This window comes from Prionailurus bengalensis, chromosome F2 (genome assembly GCF_016509475.1).
Source record: "Prionailurus bengalensis isolate Pbe53 chromosome F2, Fcat_Pben_1.1_paternal_pri, whole genome shotgun sequence".
Taxonomy (NCBI): Eukaryota; Metazoa; Chordata; class Mammalia; order Carnivora; family Felidae; genus Prionailurus; species Prionailurus bengalensis.
In genome coordinates, this window is record NC_057353.1 from 37,093,114 (window position 1) to 37,120,904 (window position 27,791).

The window sequence follows — 27,791 nt, forward strand, 5'->3', positions numbered from 1 at the left end:
TTACTGTAGCTCTAAGATATTTATCAAAGACTTAATTAATAAGAGCTCTCTGATGCAATGAACTTGAATTAGACTATCTGGGTTACTCCCAGCTCTATCACCTTCTACTTGTAATACTTGAGGCCAGGAACTCTACTCTAAGGCTCAGTTTTTTCCATCTTTAAGTTGGGAATTATTGAGTAAAACACTTATCACCCCTACCCCTATTCCAGTATTTCCTTCTAGGAGAAGAGTTCTTTCATTGGAATCACATACCTGGCCTCTTGCCACACCATTTATTCCCAGTACTGCTTCCTAGGGGAATAAGAGTATCTTACCTGACTGGTGAGTTTAGGAACATAGATGCTCATCTCCTTTCTTCCTTTTCTCTTTGGAATCTTCCTGCGTTCAGAGAGAATAGATTCTGCCTTACTCCTGTGTGTAACACTGCCTAAAAAGAGGACAGGCCTCAGTTTGTTCTTCCTATGATTAAGTGGGTACAAGATTAGCAAACCCACTTGCCCAATATCTCTACATCATGTTCTCCAAATTTAGTAAAAGTAGGCAATTTGGCCTCCATCCCCACTGCTCTTTTACTTGCTTCTCAGTTGGCCTTGAACTTTGAGTAAAGAATATCATTTATTAGCCCCATCATAACTCAATAGGGATAACGGTTAGAACATAAGATTGTCTTAATGATATTGTGTTTTATAGAATGTAAGACATTTTTAATGTATAAGTAGGCAGTACTGAAATTTTAATACTTCTTTTATCTATTTATTTCATAGTAAATTTTTTTTTTAATTTTTTTTTTCCAACGTTTATTTATTTTTGGGACAGAGAGAGACAGAGCATGAACGGGGGAGGGGCAGAGAGAGAGGGAGACACAGAATCGGAAACAGGCTCCAGGCTCTGAGCCATCAGCCCAGAGCCTGACGCGGGGCTCGAACTCGCAGATCGCGAGATTGTGACCTGGCTGAAGTCGGATGCTTAACCGACTGCGCCACTCAGGCGCCCCTCATAGTAAATTTTTAAGATTCATTTATTCATTCAATGAGATGACAGAGTTTTGACTAAATCTGCTGGGAGGAATAAGCTTAAGTCAATATCTAATTATGCTTAAAGTAAAATATCTTCCATCCAATGTTTTCAGCTGTACATGGTTTATTTTTTAATAGTTAATAAAATTTTAATTTTCTAAGTAGTTGACAGAAAATACTACTGCACTGGATACAGTCTAGAGTTTAGATAATTATTGGAATACTGGCTGCAAAGATTTTTTTAAAATCTGGTACTTTTTTCATAACTTTACCTCCGCCAACTACAAGGATTTTTAAATGTGAACTTATAACTTTGAATAGACAAAAGCCTGAAATGAGCACATCAGATAATTCTGCATGCTTTTAACCAAAGAATTGCAGCCTTTGACTGGCTATAACAACATCTTTCCACAGCTTAAAGTGATAGTAGGTGAGTTATTATCACGTTCATTCATTGTCCTAAGCACTGGTAAACAAAACAGACATGGCCCTTGTCTTCACAGAGCTCACATTTGAAACAAGAACACGACCACATACTATACTTGTGGTGAGCGCAGAATAATGTATAAAGAAGTGGAATCACTATGTTGTACATCCAAAACTAATGTAACATGGTGTGTCAACTATAAGCAAATAAAAAAAAATTATTTTAAAAAAGAGCATGGCTACGTAGTTTTCAAATCACTTTTCAATTTTTCACAAACCAGGCTTAATAGTCATCTTACAAAGTTGCTAATTCCCACTTAAACTAAAACCGGCTAGGTTCTAAACGCTTCATTTTGAAAAGGGAAACAAATATTTATTGGATACGACCTTATACACATAATCCTGATTTGATTCTTGTAACACCTTTAAGAAAGGTTCATTGAAATCACATGTTGCCAAAGAGGTCCTGCACACTGGTCAATGAGGAAGAAGAATTTTAACTCAAAGCCATCGGATTCCAAAAGCCCTTCTTTTTCCTGCTAAAATGAATCAGTTAATGTCAATTATATCCCAAGTCAGAGTTATTATAACGAGAAAGATTTTTTTTTAATTTTTTTAACTTTTAATGTTTATTTATTTTTGAGAGAGACAGAGACAGAATGCGAGTGAGTTGGGGCATAGAGAGGGAGCCACAAAATCTGAAGCAGGCTCCAGGCTCCGAGCTGTCAGCCTCAGAGCTGAACTCACAAGCTACGAGATCATGACCTGAGCCGAAGTCAGATGCTCAACCGACTGAGTCACCCAGGCGCCCCGAGAAAGATTTTTAAAGGATAAAAATGGTGACCATAAAGACTTCAGTCATCAGCTTTGTAGGAAACGATGTAGGGAGCCTATTTATCTCTTGGTGTCCCTTATCATATACCAAAGATCCATTCACATCATCGACACTCAATAAATGTTGGATTAAATTGTTAATACGTAAAAAGAAAAAGCAAATTATACTCAATAGAATTGGTTCCATAAATTCTACGTTATTCCTAACAGTAACCTATTATTAAAGAGATACACCGACATTTTTATAATTGTTAGACTGAACTGTTTTAAAAGATATTCTTGGTCACATATAAAATAACTCTTCATATAATAGTGTGTTGAGCTTTACCAAATCATTCACACTCCATCTCTCAGTAGTCTAGTACCACTTTGTGAGAGCAGTTGAATAGATTCAGGATACAGCAATATAATTTTCTTTTTTTTTTAATTTTTTTTTCAACGTTTTTATTTATTTTTGGGACAGAGAGAGACAGAGCATGAACGGGGGAGGGGCAGAGAGAGAGGGAGACACAGAATCGGAAACAGGCTCCAGGCTCTGAGCCATCAGCCCAGAGCCTGACGCGGGGCTCGAACTCACGGACCGCGAGATCGTGATCTGGCTGAAGTCGGATGCTTAACCGACTGCGCCACCCAGGTGCCCCTAATTTTCTTGATTCAGATCCAGGCTGTGCCACTTAAGTAATTAACATCTCTGTACCTCAGTTTCCACATCTTTAAAATGAGAATAACAACGGCATCTAATGCCTACAATGCTGTATTAAATGAGTTATTATATATAAATTATTTGGAAAAGTTTCTGACACATAGCAAACATTAAATAAGTGTTCTGTTATGGCTGTTGTTCTTGTTTTAGAAATTTGGCACCTGATGTCTACATCCCCATAATCCACAAAGGATTTGAAAGATGAGATTGTGGAGATCATGGCCAAAGTCTCTTCTTCAGGAGTTCTGGAGCACCAACACCATAGACAAGACACTAGAGAAGTTACAGGAGTCAGCTCTCTGACTGAAATGCTGATAGTGAGGACTCCTGGCTGGGTATAACTGCTGTATGAACTTATCAAGGTTCTCTGGCCAAAGACCACCACGACCACATCTGCAGTTCTAGAAAGCTGGGTATATTGACTCATTGCAAGGAGAAAGAAATGTGTATCATGGGGAACCATAGGACATCTCAGTAAAAAGATGTTAGGAAAAAACATTATAGAGTTTGGCCTTGTGTTAGGTGATTTGTTGGGGTGGGGGGGCGGTATTCAGGAAAACAGGCATCTTCCCCACCTTGGATGCTGTCTGCAAGTGGGGGCTATGGTCTGATTGAGTATCTCAATAATTCTTATCCATGAGAGGAATGAAGTTGAGCTAAAGTAGTAAAAAAAGCAGTGGTCACTCATTATTAACCAGGAAAAGAGGATGTTTACTCTCTTTTGTGGTTTGGACGATGTTCTTATATCTGTTTAGACATAATCATGAAGTGGTCCTATGTTGGTCTTGCTCCACTGAGTCACAAAGCAGTGTTGTCTGAGGTTGATCTTTAGTGAAAGTGCTTATACTCAACACGAGAACTTTACAGGTTCACTGTGAGTGCCAGGCCAGCTCCCAGTAATAGGGGCTGCCTTTCTCTTTCTCAAAAGAGAGGAGAATGTTTTGCTTGAAGGGCAGAGCTGGCCAGGAAAAGAACAACTATTACTGTTATTATTTACACGTATTGACAGGTTTGTAGTTTATAAAGTCCTTTTATATTCATTGTGTAACTTGAGCCTCTCAGAACAATCCTGGGAGATAAGTAGAACCTGGGCCCCCATGCTGCACAACTCCAGGGGGCCCATTCATAATATATTCCATTGACTGGTACCTCTCCAATGTGAAGTGTCCCCTAGAGTTGTGTAATATGAATACATCTGCCCTATTCCTTTTTGCAATTATGAAAACTGAGTCAGAGAAACTTCTTGAGTGTTCTCTATTTCCCAATAAACCCTAGAGTTCTCTCTGGCAACCTGTTCAGCTGCTGTTATTAGATCCTTGATTCAGTCATAGTTTCCATTTCCTCACAATTTCTTCAGCCTGCTCTGTTACAACCTAAACTACACTGGCTACTAAATAGGGAAAGTTCTGCCTTCTGCCCTCTTCCTCTACAACTTTGTGCCTGCCCAAAACAGGATGCTAGAAAGTTTACTGAACTTACAACCAACCTCTTTCACAGTCACTTCCTAGAGGGTGTGTGTGTGTGTTGCCTAAAGAGTTAATATATCATAGTATACGTTGCTTACAATATCAGAATGGCAGATTGAAAACATGATTTTGAGTTCTGAAGAAATTTAAAAAGCAGAATATCCTGTTAAATTCAGGGGCTGAAATTTTTGAATGCAAACTGAACTGCTAAAAACATATCTTTCCACAGTTCTGAAAACCAGACAAGGAAAATGTCAAAGGAAAATGGAATTTCCCATGAAATGTCCATTTATGGTGAATTTTTGTCCAGCATTGTATTTCTGCAGCTGGGAATTTCCCTCTTGCTATTAAAGTTCTCTCCTGAGACATTATATAAAGTGAAACTGAAAATAGAATATTCTACTGACATATCAAGCAGTTCTCGGAAAGACTACGGGCTCTGATTCAGATTTGTTGAGGAAATCCTGTCACAGTAACTCGCAAGCCCTGTGACTCTGGGCAGTTCATCTAACCTCTCTTTCATTAAGTTACCATGCATGCTTCTCTCCTCTATGACCTGAGAGTACCCTGGACTTCCCTATGAGAACATTTATCACACTCTATGTTCAGGTTTCTGTCCCACTTAGAACACTAGAAGCATCTAGAGGGTAGGGACCATATGTACTTTTTTACCCTTGTACTTCCAGGACCTAACGTTATGGCACATAAAATATTTGTAAAATGTATTTGTTGCCTTAGGGGAAATGAACTGGAGACCTGGAGAATCAGGAAGGTTTACTTTTCTTTTACATACCTCTTTATAAATTTTGAATATTTTACTATGCCGACTTGGTACACGTATTTATTTTTAATGAAAAATAATATTTACATGAAAAGAAAAAAGGGAGAAAATGTTTCTTGCCAACAAATAGTTGGTAAAGGAATAGTAGCCACTCAGTACTGTTCAGTTGCCTTTCTTGTTTAAGCATGGGATCAAAGTCGGTGATTTAGGCAAATTATTTTCTCTATATTTTTCTACATAATAAACCATATGTATAAACTGAGGACTAAAATGTAAATTTACATGGATGTAATTTTTATTTTATTATGAAAAAGTGACAGAGCAGCCAGTTCTATCTTAAATCCAGAACATTCCAGTTTGAGGTTAGGTGCAGGAGGACAGTGAGGGGAAAGATGAATTGCATCTTTTGCCTAGTGCTCCAGTCAGCTAATCAGAACCTTGAAAGTATAGTATGACTTTTCCTTCTTTGCCACTGTTCTTTGTGTATTTGGCTTCTATCAGGGCACCTTATGGAACAAGATAGCTGAGGCATGATATAGCTACTCTTGAGTCTCTTTTCCAAATACTATGAAATAGCACCAAAATCCCTAACTCCACCCACTAGCAATTTGCACTTTTTAGTAACCAATTTTCCCTGCATGGAATACTTCCAAAGATTTCCGTCGCTGATCATCTTACTCTGAATGACCACAATAAACCCTTTAGTCTTTCTAAAGGGCTTCTGTTTCTTTAGCCATACATATAAGATCATGCTGATGTCAAAAGATTTGAGTCAGAATTTATACACTAATTGAATATTTTCTGCCAAGTCATGCTTTATATTTTCACTTTTAAAAACATAACGATAAAATAAAATGAAGTCTTAACAACATGATCTGTTTCAGTGAGCAAATAAAACAAGCAATTTTCCCAGGCTATAATCTAAAATGTAAAAGATACTTTCTGTATAGCATGATCTAGAGGTTTGTGGGTTTGAGCCCTGCATTGGACTCTGAACTGGTAGTGCAGACCCTGCTCTGGAATTTTCTCTCTCTCCATCTCTGCCCCTTCTCCACTTCCACACTCTCTCCTCCCCTCTCTCAAAATAAATAAATAAACTTAAAATAAGATATTTTCTATGTAGTAATTTATCTGGTTAATTAATAAAGAGAGGTCTCTAGTAGTTACCTCTAGATTCTGAACTTGTTTTGTTCTGGCCTACGTTTTTGTTGAATTAAAAACACAGAACAGAATGAACATAGCATCTACTGAAGATATGCCATATACTAACCATTTTGTATACATTATCATACTTCATATTTAAAAAATGTGTTACAGCAATAATTTCACAAAGGGAGAGAATAAGGCTTAAAGAATTTAAACAGACTACCCGAAGTTACACAGTTCATAAATAAAGAAGCAGAGAACTGAGTCAGATATGTATAATTCCAAACATCACGTTTCGTGGAAAAGATTGCCAATATGGCAAAGTACACATTTAAGAGAATCATGGAAGGGTAGAAGAATTGACCTACAAAGATATGATAAAACAATATGATTAAACTTAAAAATTGAACATGGATCTACAAATGAGATATTACTATACACTTATTAGATAGCCAAAATAAAAAAAATAGAGAAAATACAAAATGCTGGTAAGGATGAAGAAAAATGGAGTCTCTCCTATAGCGCTGGTGTGAATGTTAAATGGCATAGTCACTTGAAAAGTAGTGTGGCGGTTTCTTTAAAAAAACTCAGAAATAAAAATGTATATCCAAACAAGAACCAGTACGTAATTATTCATAGCAGCTTTATTTGTAATAGCTAAAACCTGGAAAAGTGAAAATGTCCTTCAGTAGGTGAATGGTTAAAGAACTTTGGTATACCTGTACCATGGAATACTGTTCAGCAATAAAAAATAATCAACTACTGATACAAGAAAAAGTTGGATGGATCTCAAGGGCATTATGCTTAGTGAACAAAGCCAGTCTCAAAATATCACATACATCTCAATAACATAACATTTGTGAAATGACAAAATTATAGATATGGAAAGCAGATTAGTGGTTACCAGGCTTTAAGGATGGAAGTGTATGGGGAAAGGGAGGTGGGGGGGTGGGGGTGGGGGAGGGAGATCTTTGTGGTAACGGAATAGTTCTGTATTTTTTTTTTAATTTTTTTTTTCAACGTTTATTTATTTTTGGGACAGAGAGAGACAGAGCATGAACGGGGGAGGGGCAGAGAGAGAGTGAGACACAGAATCGGAAACAGGCTCCAGGCTCTGAGCCATTAGTCCAGAGCTCGACGCGGGGGCTCGAGCTCACGGACCGCGAGATCGTGACCTGGCTGAAGTCGGACGCTTAGCCGACTGCGCCACCCAGGCGCCCCGGAATAGTTCTGTATTTTGACTGAGGTGGTGGTACAGGAATCCATGCATGTGATAAAATGACACAGAGCAACATACACACATTGGATGAATGTTAAATTTCTGGGTTTAATATTACACTGTAATTATGTAAGATGTAATCATTGGGGGAAACTGGGTGAAGGATACTGGGGCCACTCTGTATCATCTTTGCCACTCCCTATGGATCTATTTTTATCCCAAATTAAAAAAAAGGTCTTTAAAAATTGTACCTGTTAGTGTCCTGGGCTGCCATAACAAAGGACCATAAACTTGGTGGCCCAGACCACAGAAATGTTGTCTCACAGTTCTGGAGGCTAGAAGTCAATATGTTAACAGAGCTGGTTCCTTCTGAGGACTATGAGAAAGAATTTCTTCCAAGACTGTCTTCCTTTGGCATTCCTTGGCTTATACATAGCTTTCTTCCTGTGTCTTCACAATATCTTCACTTTATATACGTCTGTCTGTGTCAAAATTTCCCTGTCTTATAAGGGGTCATATTGGATTAGAGCCCATCCTAATGACCTCATCTTAACTGATCAGCTGCAAAGATGTTATTTCCAAGTATGGTTACATTCACAGCTACTGGGGGCTAAGACTTCTACATCTTTTGGGGGAATACAATTCAACCCCTAACTCTGTGGTTAAAAGAATCAACTGCACAAATGCAGGAGAGAAAACCTGGCCTAAAGGCAGTTTATATCAAAAAGCAAGCAAAGAAACAAGTTAACAAACAAAAATCTCCAGTTTTAGTTGACCACAGGTCCAACCTAAATTAATAGTTTAATAAGACTGCTTTTAAAAAATCAATATTGTTTTTCATTGGACTAATAGATTCAGATCACAGACAGGCATAGCCACATGCCCCTCTCACCTATGAAACTTCATATGAAATTTTTTTTTTTAATGTTTATTTATTTTTGGGACAGAGAGAGACAGAGCATGAACGGGGGAGGGGCAGAGAGAGAGGGAGACACAGAATCGGAAACAGGCTCCAGGCTCTGAGCCATCAGCCCAGAGCCCGACGTGGGGCTCGAACTCACGGACCGTGAGATCGTGACCTGGCTGAAGTCGGACGCTTAACCGACTGCGCCACCCAGGCGCCCCCATATGAAATTTTCTAATCTATATGGATTTTGGAGAATACTGATGAAGTGAAGTAGGTTCATAGGAAAACCACCATGAGTCTGAAAACCAAACTGAGGTAAATGAGATACATTAAGATGCCAAAAACTAAAGATGACAAAACTGTTTTCCAAGTATTCATTTTTTTAAATCCCTCATATCACCTTAAAAAGTGGTATCCCCTTGGGGCGCCTGGGTAGCTCAGTCAGTTAAGCCACCAACTTCAGCCCAGGTCATGATCTCATGGTTCTTGAGTTCAGGTTCTGCATCGGGCTCCTTGCTGACATCTCAGAGTATGGAGCCTGCTTCGGCTTCTGTGTCTCCCTCTCTCTCTGCCCCTCCCCAGCCCGCGCTCTGTTCCCTCTCTCTCTCTCTTTCTCTCTCAAAAATGAAAACAAACAACAAAAAACATTAAAAAAAAGTGGCATCCCATTTGTGTTTGTTTAATGAATGACAAAACTCAAATTGTCTAGGTAGAAGAATTAGGGTTATTCAATACAGCATAAACAGCTAATATGAAGACCAGAACTTCGTAAAACTCAATGTTAGAGAATTTTAATAATAGAAACTTACAACTAACAAAAACATCTTGTTCAAAATGTAGTTTATTCCCTACTGCCAGGAAACGCTCAAAAGAAGCCGGACAACTCTTTCCTAGGTGTTGTTTAGAAAGGAGATTGTACTAGTTCAGTGTCTTCCAACTTTTTTCTTTTTTTAAACTTTTCAGCACTTTCACAGAAAGGTATGTTAACTTAACTTTTTAGGAATTTGTAAAAATCATTTCACTTTTCTCTGACTGCTAAATGATAAAGATGCAAGTTTAGATTGAAAAATGTTTGAGAAAACTATTATCTATATTAACTATACTTACAGGTTGACTTTAATGATCTTTATTAATAATTCTAGTGTGAGAAATGCTTACTTTTTTCCAATTGAGATGAAAATTTTGTTTAACTTAGCTTAATTACCAGAAAAAGCAACATCTTCAACAATTTTAAAATTACATGTTCAATTTTAGGATTGAGCACAATTAGAATGCTAAATGAGAAACATGATTATGCTCATTAACTGCAAAAACGTGTATTTTTCTGACTCTTCATAATTACAGACTCCATGTCATTACAGAGTTTATCAGGTTTGTTTTTGAGATTTTTTGGGGGGGAAGATATACTAAACGTGCCCTAAATGTCAGATTTCCCATGCAAAACTTACTAGGTGATTTCAGACTGAAAAAATTAGAAAAAAAAATGTATATGAGATGTTTGAAATTCTTGGATTTAAGTGGCTTATTTTTCAATTTTCCATCTTTTTTCTAATTAAAGAGATATTAGAGATTTAAACTGCTATTTCCTAAAATAGCACTTGCAGTATAAATAACCTTAATTCTCACTTAATGGAAAAACAATCCTTAATGTGATTTTACAGAATTTTGAACAGATGAATTCAACAGACAGATGTGATACTTGTCTTCTCATCTAATTTGCATAATTTTTTTTTCACTTAGTTGATGTAATTCAGCATCAGTATTCTTTAAGTTTTCTGTCTTTAGCCAATTAATTATGGAAATTAATTTAACAATATATATGACTAAGAATACATTTTTAAACCGCATAATGGTGAACACTATCATGAAAGCTAAAGGCGTGTGGTCATGACAAATAAATTGAACCCAAATATTTAGAAGTTTTGCAAGAAAAAGAATCTTAGCATTTAAGATTAAGCACTGAACTCCAGCAATCAACAGGCCAACATTGTAGCATCTATCTCAAAACAAAATGAAAGCCACTGCATGGAGGAACAGCACTCTTACTGTTTGTAGGAAAAAAATTGGTACAACCTCAGTGAAGAGAAATTCAACAGAAACCAAAATTACACATAGCCTTAACTCTTTGGTCCAGCAATTCAGCTTCTAGGAATTACATATGTAGATATTTGTGAATGATATTTGTGAAGATTATTTATTGCAGCATTATTTGTAATAGCAAATATGTGGGAACAATCTGAGTATCCACCAATGGGGAATAAATTATGGTATAGACACTAACCATTAAAAACAAAGGATAAGGAAACATCTTATGTATTTGCATGGAAAGATATCCAAGATAGTTAAGTAAAAAACAAGCAAGGTGAACATAGTGTGAAACTAATTACATAAAGTGAGAGACATAATACATATCCACATATATAGTTATTTTATGTTGAAACCTATTAACTTTTTGTTGAAGGATAACGATATACAAAAAAGTGCATGTTAAGCGTAACCCCAAAGAATGTTCATAAAGTGAACACACACCCATGTAACTGGCACCTAGAGTCTACGTCCTAGATCCAGAAACAGAACACTACAACCAACCCAGAAGCCTCATTATGCCCCTTCTAGTCACTACCCTTCTCCCTACGAGAGTAGGAGTAGTGATCAGTATCCTGATTTCTAAAAGCACAGATTAGTTTTATTTTTATACTTAACAGAAATGGACTCATACAATCTATTCTTTTGTTTTTTTCATCCAACATTATATTTGTGTGATTAACTTGTTGTACATTGTTCAATCTCATTGCTGTTTAGTGTTCCACTGCATAAATATGCCGCAATTTATTTACCCATTCTACTGTTTATGCGTATTTAGGTAATTTCCAGTGTGCGCTGTTTATAGATAGCACTTTTCTGAACACTAGCATTTGTGTGTCCACATAACTAGAAAAGGAACCGCTGAGTCACAGAATCTGCACAGCTGCAATTTTAACAGAAACTGCTCTACAGTTTGCAAAACTGGTTGTACCACTGACACCCGCACTAGCAGTATACGAGTTCCAACTGTATAAATCTCCACCCACATTTGGTATATTCTATCTTTTTGATTTTAGCTACTATTTGTATAGCGGTATCACACTGCGGTTTTAACTTATAGTTCCCTGATGACTAACAGTGTTGAAAGAGCCTCAACTCCCTCATTTGCTATTTGCTTTTAAGATACTCTCTTTTGTGAGCTGTCTGGGTCTTCTGTCCAGTTTTCCATGGGATTATGTTTTATACTCTTTTTTTTTTTTCTTTTTTTTTTTTTTTTTTTTTTTTTTAAATTTATTTTTGGGACAGAGAGAGACAGAGCATGAATGGGGGAGGGGCAGAGAGAGAGGGAGACACAGAATCGGAAACAGGCTCCGGGCTCTGAGCCATCAGCCCAGAGCTGGATGCGGGGCTCGAACTCACGGACCGCGAGATCGTGACCTGGCTGAAGTCGGACGCTCAACCGACTGCGCCACCCAGGCGCCCCTGTTTTATACTCTTAAATGTTGAACCACATGATTACTTTTTAAAATTTTTTTTAATGTTTATTTATTTTTGAGACAGAGGGAGACAGAGTGCGAGTGGGGGAGGGGCAGAGAGAGAGGGAGACACAGAGTCCGAAGCAGGCTCCAGGCTCTGAGCTGTCAGCACAGAGCCCGACGCAGGGCTCGAACCCACGAACCGTGAGATCATGACCAGAGCCAAAGTCGGACGCTTAACCAACAGGCGCATTCCAGGCGCCCCTGTATTACCTATTTTTTAAGCAATGTAACTAAAATATAAATTTTATAAAGTTCTATGCTTCATACTCTCTCCTTCTTGGACATTTGTAAACTACTAGCATTGCAAAAGCTCTGAAGTCTTATTCTTTTCACCATCACTGAACAGTCTGTAGAAATGTTTTTGTATAATTTTTATTTCTCAACAAATTGCTGCCTTTTCACTTGGAGTTTTGTAAGTTCTTTTTCCAATTTAACACATATTTCATTTATCAAACATCTATAATATAATTTCCCCAAAACTCAAAATTAGATAATCTGTAAGTTCAATTTTTTTAACTAGAGTCTTTCTCTTGGAGTCTGTCATCTCCCACTCCAACAAAAAATGATTGCTAATTCTGCCACATCCTGGGCTTACCTTCCTTTTCTCTTGATCCTGTTTTCCAGATCCCATGTCTTTCTCTTTGATTTAGTCCCATGTTTTGTTGGAGCACATCCTCCAGTAGCTTTCTTTATTAAAAAAAAAAAAAAAAAAAGTCGATGGAAGGAAAGGAAACATTTGTATCCTCGTATATGTGGAAACATTTTTTATTCTGCCTTTATACTTGATAGTTCAGCTGACTATAGAATTGTAGGTTGGAAGTTACTGTCTTTCAGACTTTGAAGAAATTTCACTTCACTGTGTTTTAGCATTAGTGTTATTGCTGAGAAATCTAATGTCATTCTAATCCCCATCACTTTATCCTTGTTTCTTCTTTTTGAAAACCTTTAGAATCTTCTATTTATTCTCAGGGTTTTGACCTTGTTAATAACGTGCTTACATGTAGGCTTTTTTTTTTCATTCACTGTGGATACTTGGTGGCCCTTTCCATTTGGAGACCCCTGTCCTTTGATCCTGCCAAAATTTCTTGAATTATTATTTTGATCATGTCCTCCCTTCCTATTTTTTGTTCTTTTTTTCTGGAATTCTTAGTTTGTTAACTGACTGGAAAAAAAATGAATGAATGAATGAACGGGAAAAGGTTTCTGAGCACTTTTTGTAGAAAAAAGCACAAAGCATCAGACCATATCTTTAAAGCTAAGCATTTTATTTTAAATGACCAAAATTTTAAAACACGGTGTTTTCAGGGCATGTGGGTGCTTCAGTCTGTTAAGCATCGGACTCTTATTGATTTCAGCTCAGGTCATGATTTCAAGGTGGTGAGATAGAGCGCTGGGTCCAGGGAGCCTGCTTAGGGTTCTGTCTCTCTCTCCCCCTCTCCCTCTGTCCCTTTCCAGCCTGACCTCTCTCAAGAATCAAAAACAAACAAAAAACAACAACAAAAACAGTGTTTCATTACAACTTCCCAGTATTGTAGTAACATTGCTACTCTCATCTCAGGCAACACAAAAATACAGGAAACACTGGTTCTCTACAGGCAGAAATCCCCTATTCAAGTCAGGTATTCCTTATTACTGTGGCCTTAGAATTCATTAAAAATGACTAGTATGGGGGGCGCCTGGGTGGCTCAGTCGGTTGAACGTCCGACTTCGGCTCAGGTCATGATCTCGGGGTCCTGAGTTCGAGCCCCGCATAGGGCCCTGTGCTGACAGCTCAGAGGCTGGAGCCTGCTTCGGATTCTAGGTCTCCCTCTCTCTCTGCCCCTCCCCCACTCATGCTCTGTCTCTGTCAAAAATAAAATTTAAAAAATAATAATAAAAATAAAAATAAATGACTAGTATGGGGCCACCTAGGGGCCTCAGTCCGTACAGCATGGGGACTCTTGATTTCTGCTCAGGTCATGATCCCAGGGTCATGCGATTAGGTCCTGAGTGGGCTTCGTGCTGAGGGAGGAGCCTGCTTAGGATTCTCTCTTTCTCTCTCCTCCCCCTCTCCCCCTCCCACCTTCCCCTACTTGCTCTCTCTCCAGAAAAATAAAAATAATAATAAAAATAAAGAAGTAAAATGCCTAGTATGGACTTGGTATTGTATATAATATTTGCACTCACACTCTACAAGAGCGTCATCCCAGTAGAAAAGGTGTTTCGTTCTAAGGTAAAAAAAAAAGAAAAGATTTCTGGTTGCTTTGGGTTGACATTCAACGTTAATTGCGTTCCTCCCAGATGTGTGAGAAGGAAATTTTTGCAGTCTTACCTGGAATCAGAGGGATTGACTCTTCTCCGTTATTTTTCACCCTCTATATAGTTATGGACAGCAAAAGAGAGAAAAGTAGGTCCCTAGCAGAAGAGCACGGAACAGGAGCTCAACCCGCGATTTGTTGACCGAGTTCAACCGTGACAAGCTCTCTCCCCCACCTGTCCCTCCTGACGCACCTGGAAGCAACACTGGAAGTGAGGGTAGGCAGGTGCATTTACACCCCCACGGGGTTCTCCCCACTCACCGAGGGGCGCTGGGCGGTCACCGCCACGCCTCCTCCCCACCCAAAGCGTTTCCTGTGCAGGCGCGGAGCGAGGAACCCAGGGCCCTCCGACCCACACCCTGCCGCCTGGGGGTGAGAAGAAAAGCTCGTAGAAACGAGATAGAAGGGGCCGGCCAGATGGCCGAGGCTGGATCCTCTCCTTGCATTCTTTTGGCTTCTATAATCGTTTGCCTCCTGTGTCCACCACCTGGCCGGAGCACCGGTGATAAGGCTCCCTCCCCTTTTTCTCGGGTCTCTCAACCCCCTACCATCCCAGCCATAAGAGGAGGCCGATGCCAAGGTTCGGGGGCTCAGCCTTTGGAGGTGACTCCGCTGGGAGGGCACACCAGTGGCCAACACAGTTTTTTGTTGTTGTTGTTTCTGATTCCCCGAGTGCGCCTGGCTTGTTTGTCTCTTCCCGGGCACTGAGTATTTGCTGCAACATATGGGGTCGGGCCACACCCCCAAGACGCCATCTCAGAGGAGATTCCTCCCCGGTTTGAGAGCCCACAGACCCACCGGACGGCAGGCTACTGAAAGGAACTTTTTGCCCTCAGAGAAAACTTTTCCAAACCTGGGAGCTGGGGGGAAAGAAGACAAATAGCCTCTCCGGCTCCCTTCCCCGCCCGCGCCCCTGCGGGTGTCGCCCAGAGCGGCGGGGATCCCGGGGCCCGGGGGGGGGGGGGGGCCCTCACCCCGCCTCAGTGTCCGCCGCTGACGTCGCCCGAGAAGTTCGGGGAGGGCGGAGCTCGGACCGCCGGGCTCGGGCGGCTGGCGCGCCTAGGAGGGCCAGGTCGGGCGAGGAAGCTCCTCCTTGACGCGTCGCCGCAGCCCAACTTGACCCCGGCCCCCGGGAAAGTCCGCTCCGGCTCCAAAAAGCAGCGGCTGGCGTGGGCCGCGCGGGCGATGGGCTGCCTCGTGACCTAGTCCCCGGCGGCTGGGAGGGCCCGGCCGCTCCAGCTCGGGCACGGGGGGCGGGTCCCGGCGCCCGAGCGCGGCCGAGGAGCCCCGGAAGCCTCCGAAGCGGCGGGCACACCCAGAGCCGGCCGGCGGCCCGAGCGCCCGCGCCGCGCGCGACCATGAGCCGGGAGGCCATCTGCAGCGCCCTGCCCACCATTCCCTACCACAAGCTCGCCGACCTGCGCTACCTGAGCCGCGGCGCGTCGGGCACCGTGTCGTCCGCCCGCCACGCAGACTGGCGCGTCCAGGTGGCCGTGAAGCACCTGCACATCCACACCCCGGTGCTCGACAGGTAGGGCGCCCGCGCGCAGCCCCGAACCCCGGGCTCTGGAGCCCACACGGCGGTGACACTCGGGGTCGGCCCCACCCCTTCGTCGCCTCTGGGCAGTCCTTCGAGGCTTGGGGCCCGCGTGGTGGGGAGAACTGCGCTGTGTGGAGGAGCTGCAGCCGTCGCGTTCCTCTGCTGCTCACCCCTTCCCTCCACCGCCCTCTCCTCCTTCCCTCTTACTCTGGGCTTCGTCCCTCCTCACACCAAAGTCTGTTCGGCGTGGGTTTGCTCTTGTTCTTGTTTTGTTTGCGGTTTACTACGTGCGGTCGTGAAAGTTTAGATACCAAACTCGACTTGGCTTAGTTTCTCTTCTGACTCCGGCAGGGAGGCCTGTCCCCAGGGGGTGTGGATTATTTGGCTAACAGTAAACCGAATCAGAAGACTATTACATGGCCAGAAATTTTGAATGCCTCTCGCATCCTGGAACCATTTACATGCACTGTCTAGGTTTCAGAAGGGAAGGCTGGCATTAGTTTCTATTAACAGGAAAACATTTCAACCTTATACCATTGACCAATGAGCGAAGGGACTGGTCAGTAGGGTCTAGTCGTTAGTCTTGTGTACTTTCCCTTCCAGTAGGGATATAACTGAGTCCCGCAGTCAGTGAGTTAACACCCATGATTGCAACATTCGCCTCACCTCCCGTGTATCTAATGTCAGAATTCATCATGCTAGATGCCTGATTGGTCCGAGGTTGTTAGTATCCAGTGTCAGATAAATTCCTCAGTTTCAGCTCTGCCAAAGTTACTGTACTTTCATCTGCCTGTGGCTTTTCTTTGCTGTGTTGCTATCAGGCTTGGATGGGCCACTCTCACAGTAGATTCGAGACTGTTCCCGCCTTTTGTATATCCTAAACCAGGTCTAGTGATTAATAAGATGTGGTGTCTGTTTCACCGGGGCCTTGAGTTCTGTGGAGCAAGTGCTGGGCACACGTGGGTACGTACATGTAGTCGACTTTGAAGAGTGGTGGTTGGTTACAAGGGGTGAATCGAGTTTAGAATCAGCCATGTAGATTACGGATATCTGGCCCTAGTGGACCCTTGTGGTATTTTAAAGCAAAGTGATCTTCCCATCTTGGATGCAGCTGCTCAGGATTTTCGTTTATCCAAATTTTGCGCTATTTGAGAGCAAAGGAATGAAGAGGGGGGTTCCCTTTCTATTCTTTTTAACAATTTTCATAACCTAGGAAATTCTGTTGTCAAAGAAGCCATGAGGACCAGTTAAACCCTCTGGCATTACTGCATCAGGGTCTTTCTCACACTTGTTGCCTATGATGTTAACATTAGCAGTATTTATGTAATCTGAGCATAGGGCTGGGCTATGCAGTTGACTCACAGGGTGTCCATTTCCTCACTTACAAAGTGGGAATAATAAATACATGTACTTCTTGAGCTCTGGCGTGGAAAATGTTTGCATTGTTCTCTGAGACCACCTGGAAGAAAAAAGTTTATTTGCAGTTACATGTTCTCATTTTAATGATCGGTGGTGAGTCATTCTCCCAAGCCTGACTTCTGCTCAGTGAGTGGGCCTTCCCCAACAATCTCCTAACTCCGTATGTGTAGATGAGTCTGATTGGTTGTTCAAACATCCTGTGTGGATCACATAACTGTTTTGTGATTCAAATTTTGATCTGGGTAATATTGGTGATGTACCTATAAAAGCTGTATTTTTATTTTACATTTTTGTGTTTTTTTTTTAAATAAAAACCTACTTTTGACCTTTTTTCTGTTTTGCCACTCACTCAATCTTCCTGAAATCTGACTTCAAAAACTTGATTCTTTCTTGTCTCAGATCAAACACCAGAATGGAAAGAACACAGGCTTTGGAGTCCTACAATTGTGATTCAAATCTGACTCCAACTCTGCCACTTAATGTTGGCCTATTAGAAAATTATTTATCTGAGCCTCAGTGCCCTCATATGTAAGGTGGTGATATAAAACCAGGTTTAGAGGGTTGGTCTTTAGATGATAGTCCATAAACAGTGGCTGACACATAATAGGATGACAGAAGGAAGAATGCCTGATACTCTTAATGGGAGAATGAACAAGTGTATTAAGTATCACTGAGACTTCCCCAGCATGCTCGTGCTCCTTCGCACGCATGTGCTCTCTGTCTCTCTCTCTCTCTCTCTCTCTCTCTCTCTCTCTCTCTCTCTCTCTCTCTCGTTTTTTTTTCAATGTATCCAAAAATCTTTAAGTCCATCCTCTGTCTCACTGCAAGAGTGCTGAACAATATGTTGTTCTTGTTGATCTACATCTCTTGAGGCAAACACAGAACTGTTTAACTTTAGGGAAGATAAGTTTAATTAGGATAAGCTTCATAAACTGATATAACTGGTTGCCTTACGGTTGGGGTCTTAAGAAGGGGGCTGAAGGAGTTGGAGGCTGAAGAACAGGGAGAAGTAAAAAAAGTTTTTTACTTTATGATAACTTGTAACTCTTGAATTTTAAAATATGTAAGTATATTACCAAAGTTTTGCTTTATTTTGCTTTTTGTTTTTAAAGCAAGCCTTGTAGTCTGGTCTGGAATGTCTGTTGTTTTCTTATTTCAACAGCCATTCATCCAGGGCTTGGGTGGTTTAAGCCCTAACTAATCATCATTGCTTACTTAATAAGCTTCTCCTGGAGATGTTTTTATTATTGCTGCTACCAACATACATCCATCCAGGGTAAAAACGGTGACATCTCCAATTCCTTTGCCTTTTTTTTTCTTTCTTCTTCTTCTTTTTTTTTTTTTTTTTTTTTTTTTTTTTAATATATCCACCGTAGTCACCACAGCCTGGGCATTCTATTCAGCTAGTGTTTTTCTTCCCATTTTCACTGTGACCTGTATAGTTTCAGACTCTCATTGCTTCACATCTTCATTAGTGTTATAATAATCTAATATTATAGAATATTAGAATATTCTGCCCCTTTGTGCTGATCCCACATCTTTTTGCCAACTTAATCATCCTAAAAGTTTGTTCTGCTCATGCCGTTACCCTGCTTGAAAACCTGCGGTCATGATTTGGTGACTACCAAATAAAGTGTAAACACCCTCACCTGGCTTTAGGCTCTGAGATGAGGCTGTAGCCTACCCTATTCACCTTCATTCCTTTTACATGCTCTGTTACATATCCTGATTCATATGAAACAATTTGCCATTTTCCAAACACAATATTCACTGCAACTCCCTTGAATACGTTTGATACATATCTATTACATATCTACCAGGTGCCAGGCCCTGTTTCAGGTCCTGGGGACACACAGGTGAAAAAAAAAGTCCCTCCCCTCTTGGAGACCACATCCATCTTGACTGCCCATTTACCAGTAGTTGATAGTCTGTCTATCCATCCTTAAAGTACAGTTGAAATCCCTCTCTAAAGACTGACAACTCCTCTAGCCCTCAGTTTACTTTTTCCGAGTTTCCTATAGTTATTTGCTTGCTTATTTATTTGTTTTTGGCAGCACTTACCACATTCTACCTTATATTTCAAGTATGTATTCTTTCTTTTATACGCTTTCCTTTTTTTAAGTTTATTGAGGAATTGACAAATGTAATTATATATATTTAAAGTATACAACATGATTTGATGAACATATACATAACATATACATATTACCAAGATCAACATAATTAACATATCCAAAGAAGACCTACAAATGGCCAATAGGTATATATGAAAAGGTATTCAACATCACTAATCATCAGGGAAATGCAAACCAAAACCACAATGAGTATTTGTTTTTCTTAAAAGATTTCTGGGCAGCTTGAGGACACAGACCATGTTTATCTTTATATTCTCCATAATGCTGACCATAGTCCTTTATTCATAATAAATGTTCAATACTTATTTATTTGTTTTGTGAATGAATAGGCAAATCAACCTGAGATCCAGAGTTACCCAGGGATCTGTTACAAGCATTTACTTGTTCTAAGTGTTCTTTTCCTGAATTCCATTGTATAATTTCTAAGTATTTTTGACCTTTATGCAACTATTATCATCTAGTCATTTAAATCTACATCTAGTCATTTAAATTATATGGTTTGAATATCTGGAAAAAATTTACATGGTATGCAACCGTAAAATTTAATATAATACTGTAATACAACGTAAACTTTAATTCAAACAGCAATCATGCTAATATAGACATTATAAACTTACTAAAATATTGTGTCCTTTCCCTTTCCTAGGAAAGTATAATAACCTGTGTATAGCACGTTTTTTTCTGTCAGTGGCTTAGAGAAGTTATTCTGATTTGTAAACAGACCTGTGAAATATATAGGACAGGTGTTATCCCTTCTTTAAATATAAAGAAACAAAGGGACAGAGAAGTTGCATAATTTACATGAGGTCAATTAATGAAAAAAAAATCTAGGCTTAATTAATACTATAGATATGATTATTGTGTATTTTTCATTACCATGAAATAATTATGCATTTTCTTTCTTTAGCGAAAGAAATGATGTTTTAAGAGAAGCTGAAATTTTACACAAAGCTAGATTTAGTTACATTCTTCCAATTTTGGGAATTTGCAATGAGCCTGAATTTTTGGGAATAGTTACGGAATACATGCCAAATGGATCATTAAATGAACTCCTACATAGGGTAAGTATTGTGTATTTTCAGTAGCTATAATTCTGTTATTCAAGTGATCTAGTGTTTTGCTTTTACATATGATCAGATTATTTAGAGATATATAGATGAATCAAAGTAAGAATAATGGAAAACAATTACAGTAGTAAAGTTACACAATTTATGTCTTCTTTTGTTTTGTTAAAAATACCATAGAGTCAGGTCATGCATTCTACGGAACCTAGATTATTTTGCTTAGGTTACTGACTTTGAGGTTTAAACTGAATTCCAGTATCCACATGTGTATATACAGAGAAAGGAGTAGGAAAGAGAAGAGATAAACCCTGCACACTATATAATACCCTGTTAGGTAAGCCAGATTTTATTTTATGTTAAAAACAATTTAAGATTCAGATTAAGTATTAATAATACCAGCCCATTAAGTTCTGAATAGGCCAAATAAATCTGTCTCTGAGTACCAAATATATTAGTTTTTCCAATAATAGACAATGGCATGTGCCATTTACCTTTCTATCAAGGTACCAGTTACTCAGGCTTTGATTGCAAATCCCGTCAGTGAGCCAACTAGACGGGCAAATCCTACCAGTAAGCAAATTTGGATCCTTAATCTCAAACTATGTGTATTCATCTATTATTGTTTGCTTGATCTTATATTATTAATATTATCTGCGTTAAGCCTGCTTAACATTGTCTCTCTCTCCCTCTGGCCCTCTCCCCCACTGGCACCCCCTCTCTCTCTCTAAGGGGAAAAAAATACATATATATACATATATATGCATGTGTATATACATATATGTATGTATATGTGCGTATATGTGTATATATATATATATATATTCTGATATTTTCTTCCCACACCCCAGTACCCATTAGATACTCTGGTACCCAAATTTGGAGCCCATTAGAAATTATAGAGCCTCCTTCAGTGGACTGCCAACTCCTAGAAGGAATCAGAACATATAGAGTGAGTGCTCTTCTATTTCCATCTCCATGATCAAAACCCTCCATATGATACCATTCTGCACAGAGGCCTCGTTACTCCTTTGAACTACATAATTTTCAGAAAAAAATGACCTTTTATGGATTAAAAGATTCAGTTACTCACCAAGGTGGGGGTCTGTGTATACCAAAGGAAGTAATGTTTTATGTCTCTTTTGGTTTCCTGTGTTGTATTATTAGGGTGGGATTTACCTTGAAAGTATTCTTCCTGCAACCTCAAAAAAGATTGTTGAAAAAAATCAAAGTGCAATGTAAAACCAAGTATTTTGAGCCTGTCAATGAGTGGATTAACATGTGACGTCTAGTCAATGAGCTATAAGCTTACCCATTTGTAGAAAAAATTCTCAAGAACAGATTTGAGCTTTTAGTAAAAGCATACTTGTTCATGTCATTTAAAATGTATTCAGTAGCTTGGTGCCTGATGATTCATTGTCAGATCTTCCCAAATTACCAAATTTTTCTGGGTTTATTCATTTTCCTTGGAAGCTACCCTAACTTTTATGTTCTAAAGTTCAGATTAATATCACTTGTAAGTACAAGGAAATATAAAAGATTCTATTTTAAATATATCTGTATTATATATGCTTAGAAATGGAGATGATCTTTGTCTCTTTCACAAAAGCAAAATGTCCAAAGGCTAATTTTTCGTTAGAATACAAAAATTATATAAGAAGCATGAGATATTAATGTATAGTAAATATAACATGGTCCTAATTTTAGTTGATGTAATGATAATTATAATAAAGTATGATTTCATAACAGTAGGAAAGTTAATATATAAATTTTGTATTAATGGTTTGTTAGGTACTAGAAGCAAATTTTGTTTGTGTTTGTGTGGGTACGTGTAGGTTACTTGATGTAAACCATAGAATGAAGAGATAGGTGTGAGTATATGTGTTCAGGTATTACACAGAAAAAAATTGAAACTGTGTTAAATGAAGAAAGAAGAGCCTATACCAAGTAGTTATATTACTGACATAAACCAAAAGGAAATATCAGTATTATAAAGCCATTATTTTCTCTAAAAACTGAGGGAAATAAGATATAAGAATGTTAAATAATAATTGATAGCATGATACTATGAAATAAAAATGAGTATATGTTTTGACCTGAGTTTATGCTGTATTTCCACATGGAATATTTAATTTTCTAAGTGGAAATGTAATGAATGTGGTCACTTATTTTGGTTTTATTTTCATACATATGAAGAAAATGGAATATCCTGTTGTTGCTTGGCCACTGAGATTTCGCATTCTGCATGAAATCGCACTGGGTGTAAACTACCTGCACAATATGAATCCTCCTCTACTTCATCATGACTTGAAGACTCAAAATATCTTATTGGATAATGAATTTCATGTTAAGGTAATTTGGAAAAAAGTTTATCTGCATCCTTGAGTTTAATAGTGTTGAAGACTTTTTAGGATTTTTTTCATCCTACCTAGCTGATTTAATACCTCGCTTTTCCATAGCCCGCAATTCTTTTCTTCAGTGCCCCTTCTTCCTGTTGCAGTGGCTTAGTTCTTTCTAGACTCCAGAGGTAGATAGAATTATGGTATGAAATACAAAGTCATTATGTCCTTAATTGAAATTGTCACGTAAACCTTTTTTTTCTTTTGATTTTGAAGTTCTTACAGATTCATGTATGTAGTTTTATGTCACTTTATCACATGTGTGACCGCCATAACAATCAAGATACAGCACTGTTCTGTCACCACAAAGCTATCATTCCTGCTACCCCTTTATATTCATACTCATCCTCTTCTACTCTCCCTAACCACGGACAACCACTAATCTGTTTTCCATCTCTATGATTTTGTCATTTTGAGAATGCTGTATAAATGCAATCATGCAGTATGTGATATTTTGAGATTGGCTTTGTTTACTTAGCACAACACATTTGAGATCCATCCAAGTTGTTGCTTATATCAGTAATTGGTTCTTTTTTATTGATGAATGGTAGGGGTATACCAAAGTCGTTCAACCATTTACCTATTGAAAGATACTTGCATTGTTTCCAGTCATTGGAAATTACAATAAAACTCCTATGAACAATCCTGTGCAACTTTTTGAATGAACATGTTTTCATTCTTCTAGATAAATGCCCAAGAATGCAACGGCTGGGGGGTTTGTTTAGTTTTTTAGGAAACTACCAAACTGTTTTCCAGAATGACCATACATCCTACCAGCAATGTATGATTGACTCAGCTTTTCCACATTCTCACCAGCATTTGGTATTGTCACAGTTTTTTATTTTAGCATTGTAATAGGTATACCGTGATAACTTATCATAGTTATCATAGTTATCATAGTTGAGAGTTCTTTAGATTTCTTAGAGAGAAGTCCTTCATCAGATATGTAGTTTGAAAATATTTTCTCCCAGTTGATTGTTTGTTCTTTTCATACTTTGAACAGGGTCTTTCTCAAAGGAAGTTTTAATTTTGATGAAGTCCAGTTTATCAATTTTTCCCCTTTATGACAATGGTTTTCTGTCATATCTAAGTAGCCTTCATCAAGTCATAGGTATTGAAGGTTTTCTTCTGTGTTACCTTCTAAAAGTTTTAGAGTTTTATGCTTTATATTTAAATCTAGGATCTAGTTTGAATTTTTTGTATAAAGCATGAGATTTAGGTGCCTAAAGGCATCACATGTAGTGATTCCATAGTTTACATCTAACTGATGACAGCAAATAAAAAGTAGTTGCTAAGTAGCTAATACGAAATGTAACTTGCTTTGTTTTTATGTTATTTTGCTACACCTCTTACAATAATATATATAATTGAAGATCATTGTAAATATCAAAAAATGTTCAAAGAAAAAAGTAACAGGGAAGTTGGAACCATAGAAAAATTAATACAAAAAGTGTGAGAAAAGTTAAAGGAAAAACTAAACCTCTGTTAAAGGCACTTCCTCTCCCTAGAATAAAATGGGAGCAGAAAGGAAACAGAAGCTAGGTGCTGCCTCAGTACTACTAAAAAAAAAAAAAGAAACTAATCTGTTACAACAGTTATAAAACCTTGCGGGTAGAAGTGCCTTAATGGTCAGCTAGTCCCCTGAATCCTCACTGCGATAGTCCCTTGTCTCCCAAGACAAATATCCTATAACAAGGAGTCTTAATATCCATCCTTAAATGACTGTGACATTTTCTTATATGATCTATCAAAACACCTTCCGTTTGTTTCCGTCCATTGGTCCTAGTTTAACTCTTTGTGATAACCTGAGTAAGTCCAATTCTACCTACGCATGACAGCCCTTTCAATGTTTGAAGATGACTCTAATCCCCCTGCCCCTCACATACACTTGTGTTTTGTTCTCCTTTCTAAACATCCTTAGTTCTTTCAACAAATTTCCTTATTACATGGATTTTAATCACAGGTGCTGTCTAGATGCTTCTGTGGGTAAATCTCAATTTTTATCCTCACAAAGAAAATACTCCTGATGTGACCGATGAATGTACTTTTCGATGGAAGTGTCATTTCCCACGTCCCTAAATAGCATTAACAGCAAGTCCTGAGAGGTTCTTTTTTTTTCAGGTATTGTTGCTTAAGCCATATCACATACTTTGCAGAATACTTTTGAACATCATCACATTTTGTCTTGTTAGATTTGATTGATTACTTCAGCCTCTTAAGATCTATTTCAGTTTTACTTTTCTAGTCCAAGCGTTTTAATTTTATTTCCCAGATTGGTGTCACCCCCAGATTTAATTAACTAGTTTTTGTGTCTTTAATGATTATGTATTAACCAGTACACAACTCAGATCAGAGCTGCACAACATGCTGCTAGGACTCACGCTCTAGGTCACTATCAATCTTTAATTAGCACTTTTGGAGAATAATCATTAATTTTGTTTGGAATACTTCTAAGAGAGCTGTTAGACAGCCCATATTTCTCCATTTTGTCCTTAAGAATATTATCAGAGTCCTGGGGCGCCTGGGTGGTGCAGTCGGTTAAGCGTCCAACTTCAGCCAGGTCACGATCTCGCGGTCCATGAGTTCGAGCCCCGCGTCAGGCTCTGGGCTGATGGCTCAGAGCCTGGAGCCTGTTTCTGATTCTGTGTCTCCCTCTCACTCTGCCCCTCCCCCGTTCATGCTCTGTCTCTCTCTGTCCCAAAAATAAATAAACGTTAAAAAAAAAAAAATATTATCAGAGTCCTTAGTGGACTGCTTTCCCAGGTATCCTCCTGGCTTATTCCCTCACCTTCTTCACAGTGGCTTTCCCTGACAACTCACCCAATTTCTCTATGTGTTTGTACCTTGATTTATGCTCCTTCATATTATTTTCACCACCTGTCATAATATTTTTGTTAATGTATTTATTGACTGTCTCCCCCAATTAGAATAGAAACTCCAGTAAGACTGAAATTTAGTCTATTTTATTAACTGCCACCTGCTCAGTACATGCCATATTGAAGTATTAACTACGTATTTGTTGAATAAACAAACGACTGAATTCTAGATCTGCTCTGTATACCAGATAGGCCTGATAACTTAATAGTCAAACATGTTACTTTGAATAACAAAGTGTTTTGTAAAATACAACTATTTTAACATTTATGCTTTGACAGTCGTACTACTATCAAAAAAGGAAATGAAATTGGTCACTGTTTTATTCAGTAAATATTTATGGAGCAACAGTAGTATGGCAAGCATTGTGCCAAGTACTTGGGATATATCAGATTAGATTTGAAATTGACCACCAGTCAATATAATTTGTTTTTCATGACTTCTTGCTGGCTCTTCCATTAATTACTCATAACATACCCCTTTTATTAAATTTTCTAAAATTTTTAAACAAGGAGTAAGCACAGTCTCTACCACTATGTAGATTTGCAAAATCAACATTTTCTTTCCTTTTTATTTTTTTATTTTTTTTAATTTTATTTTTTATTTTTTAAAATTTATGTCCAAATTAGTTAGCATATAGTGAAACAATGATTTCAGGAGTAGATTCCTTAATGCCCCTTACCCATTTAACCCATCCCGCATCCCACAACCCCTCCAACAACCCTCACTTTGTTCTCCATATTTATGAGTCTCTTCTGTTTTGTCCCCTTCCCTGTTTTTATATTATTTTTGTTTCCCCTCCCTTGTGTTCATCTGTTTTGTCTCTTAAAGTCCTCATATGAGTGAAGTCCTATGATTTTTGTCTTTCTCTTACTAATTTCACTTAGCATAATACCTTCCAGTTCCATCCACGGCATTGCAAATGGCAAGATTTCATTCTTTTTGATTGCTGAGTATTTCTTTCCTTTTTAAAAGTCAGAATGACATTTAGTTTTCTCATATACTATCCATTCTGTCCCACAAAGAGCACTAATAGCACCATGGAGGTATTTGCAAGTACCGTAAAACCTTGGTTTGTGAGTAACTTGTCCTGCGAGTGTTCCACAAGATGAGCTAACATTTCTAATAAATTTTAACTTGATAAATGAACAGTGTCTTGCAATATGATTAATACATTACATTGTACGTCGCATGATCACAGCTTAGCCAATGGTTCTTGAAATTTGCTTTGATATACAAGTGCTTTGGGTTATAAGCATGTTTCCAGAATGAATTATGCTTGCAAACCAAAGTTTTGCTATTCTCAATAACCTGAAATATATATATAATAATCTGAGATTTGCCCTTCTTGACCTTTTCAACATCCTTGAACTTGAGTTTCTTCATCTCAGTCTGGAAACTAAATAGAGAAAATAGAAGCAAAGTACTAGGTAATGATTCTTACTTTCTTCTTTTCACTGATCAATACGGTATCCTTTCTTGGTCTTTCTTTGAAATGAATAGAATTTAAAATAGTTTGACTTTGTTTAGTTTTGTAATTTTTATTAATTTTAGTACAGAGAGCTGTGACCTTTCTAATACTATTCTTATAAATTAGTAGCATTCTTTTACATGTATCCTGTATGTCTCTATTTTTTACTTTATAAATGTCCCTTAAAAGTCACAGTTCGGGGGTGCCTGGGTGTGTCAGTTGGTTGAGCATCCGACCCTTGGTTTTGGCTCAGGTCACAATCCCAGGATGGTGGGATCAAGTCCCACATCAAGCTTTGTGCTGAGAATGGAGCCTGCTTGATATTCTGTCTCTTTCCCTCACTCCCTCCCTCTCTCTGCCCCTCTCCACCCCTCTCCCCTGCTGGCTCGCTCTCATGCTCTCTCTCTCACTCTCTTTCTCTCTCTCTCTCTCTCTCACTCTCCCTCTCAAATAAAAAAAAATTCAAAGTTCATCACTGACTCATAAAAAAGTAAGTTATTTAACCTACCTATCATCTTGGAAAGGCATTTA

The 27,791-nt window shown here is 38.7% G+C and overlaps 2 protein-coding genes across 3 annotated transcripts in view; one reads left to right on the top strand and one right to left on the bottom strand.

The window, feature by feature from the left end:
• Nucleotides 1-13,863: 13,863 nt before the first annotated feature.
• On the bottom strand, nucleotides 13,864-15,758 carry LOC122495569 (intraflagellar transport protein 74-like). 2 transcript variants are annotated; one of them, XR_006300496.1, is made up of 3 exons: nucleotides 15,336-15,444; nucleotides 14,376-14,727; nucleotides 13,864-14,271 (listed from the first exon to the last, which is right to left on the bottom strand). XR_006300496.1 is itself a non-coding variant. In XM_043601326.1 (2 exons), exons 1-2 carry the CDS (start codon nucleotides 15,755-15,757, stop codon nucleotides 14,640-14,642), a joined length of 510 nt encoding a protein of 169 aa, XP_043457261.1. In that variant the 5' UTR covers nucleotide 15,758; the 3' UTR covers nucleotides 13,864-14,639. The 2 variants fall into 2 exon arrangements, 1 of the variants encoding a protein (XP_043457261.1); XM_043601326.1 differs by having other exon boundaries at nucleotides 13,864-14,727; nucleotides 15,336-15,758.
• Nucleotides 15,720-27,791, top strand: part of RIPK2 (receptor interacting serine/threonine kinase 2) — a 29,232-nt gene continuing 17,160 nt past the window's right edge. The window contains exons 1-3 of the mRNA XM_043601325.1: nucleotides 15,720-15,892; nucleotides 20,363-20,516; nucleotides 22,713-22,868. Of these exons, the coding sequence (XP_043457260.1) occupies nucleotides 15,720-15,892; nucleotides 20,363-20,516; nucleotides 22,713-22,868 (483 nt within the window). The remainder of the gene's footprint in view (nucleotides 15,893-20,362; nucleotides 20,517-22,712; nucleotides 22,869-27,791) is intronic.

Bases quoted from the DNA above. Each gene is read 5' to 3' on its own strand.
- LOC122495569 (XM_043601326.1), bottom strand. From the start codon at position 15,757: ATGGTGGGCAGGGCGCTGCAGATGGCCTCCCGGCTCATGGTCGCGCGC. The intron at 14,728-15,335 runs GTGAGGGCCCCC...TCTCACCCCCAG, and splicing joins GCGGCGGACACTGAGGCGGG to GCGGCAGGGTGTGGGTCGGA.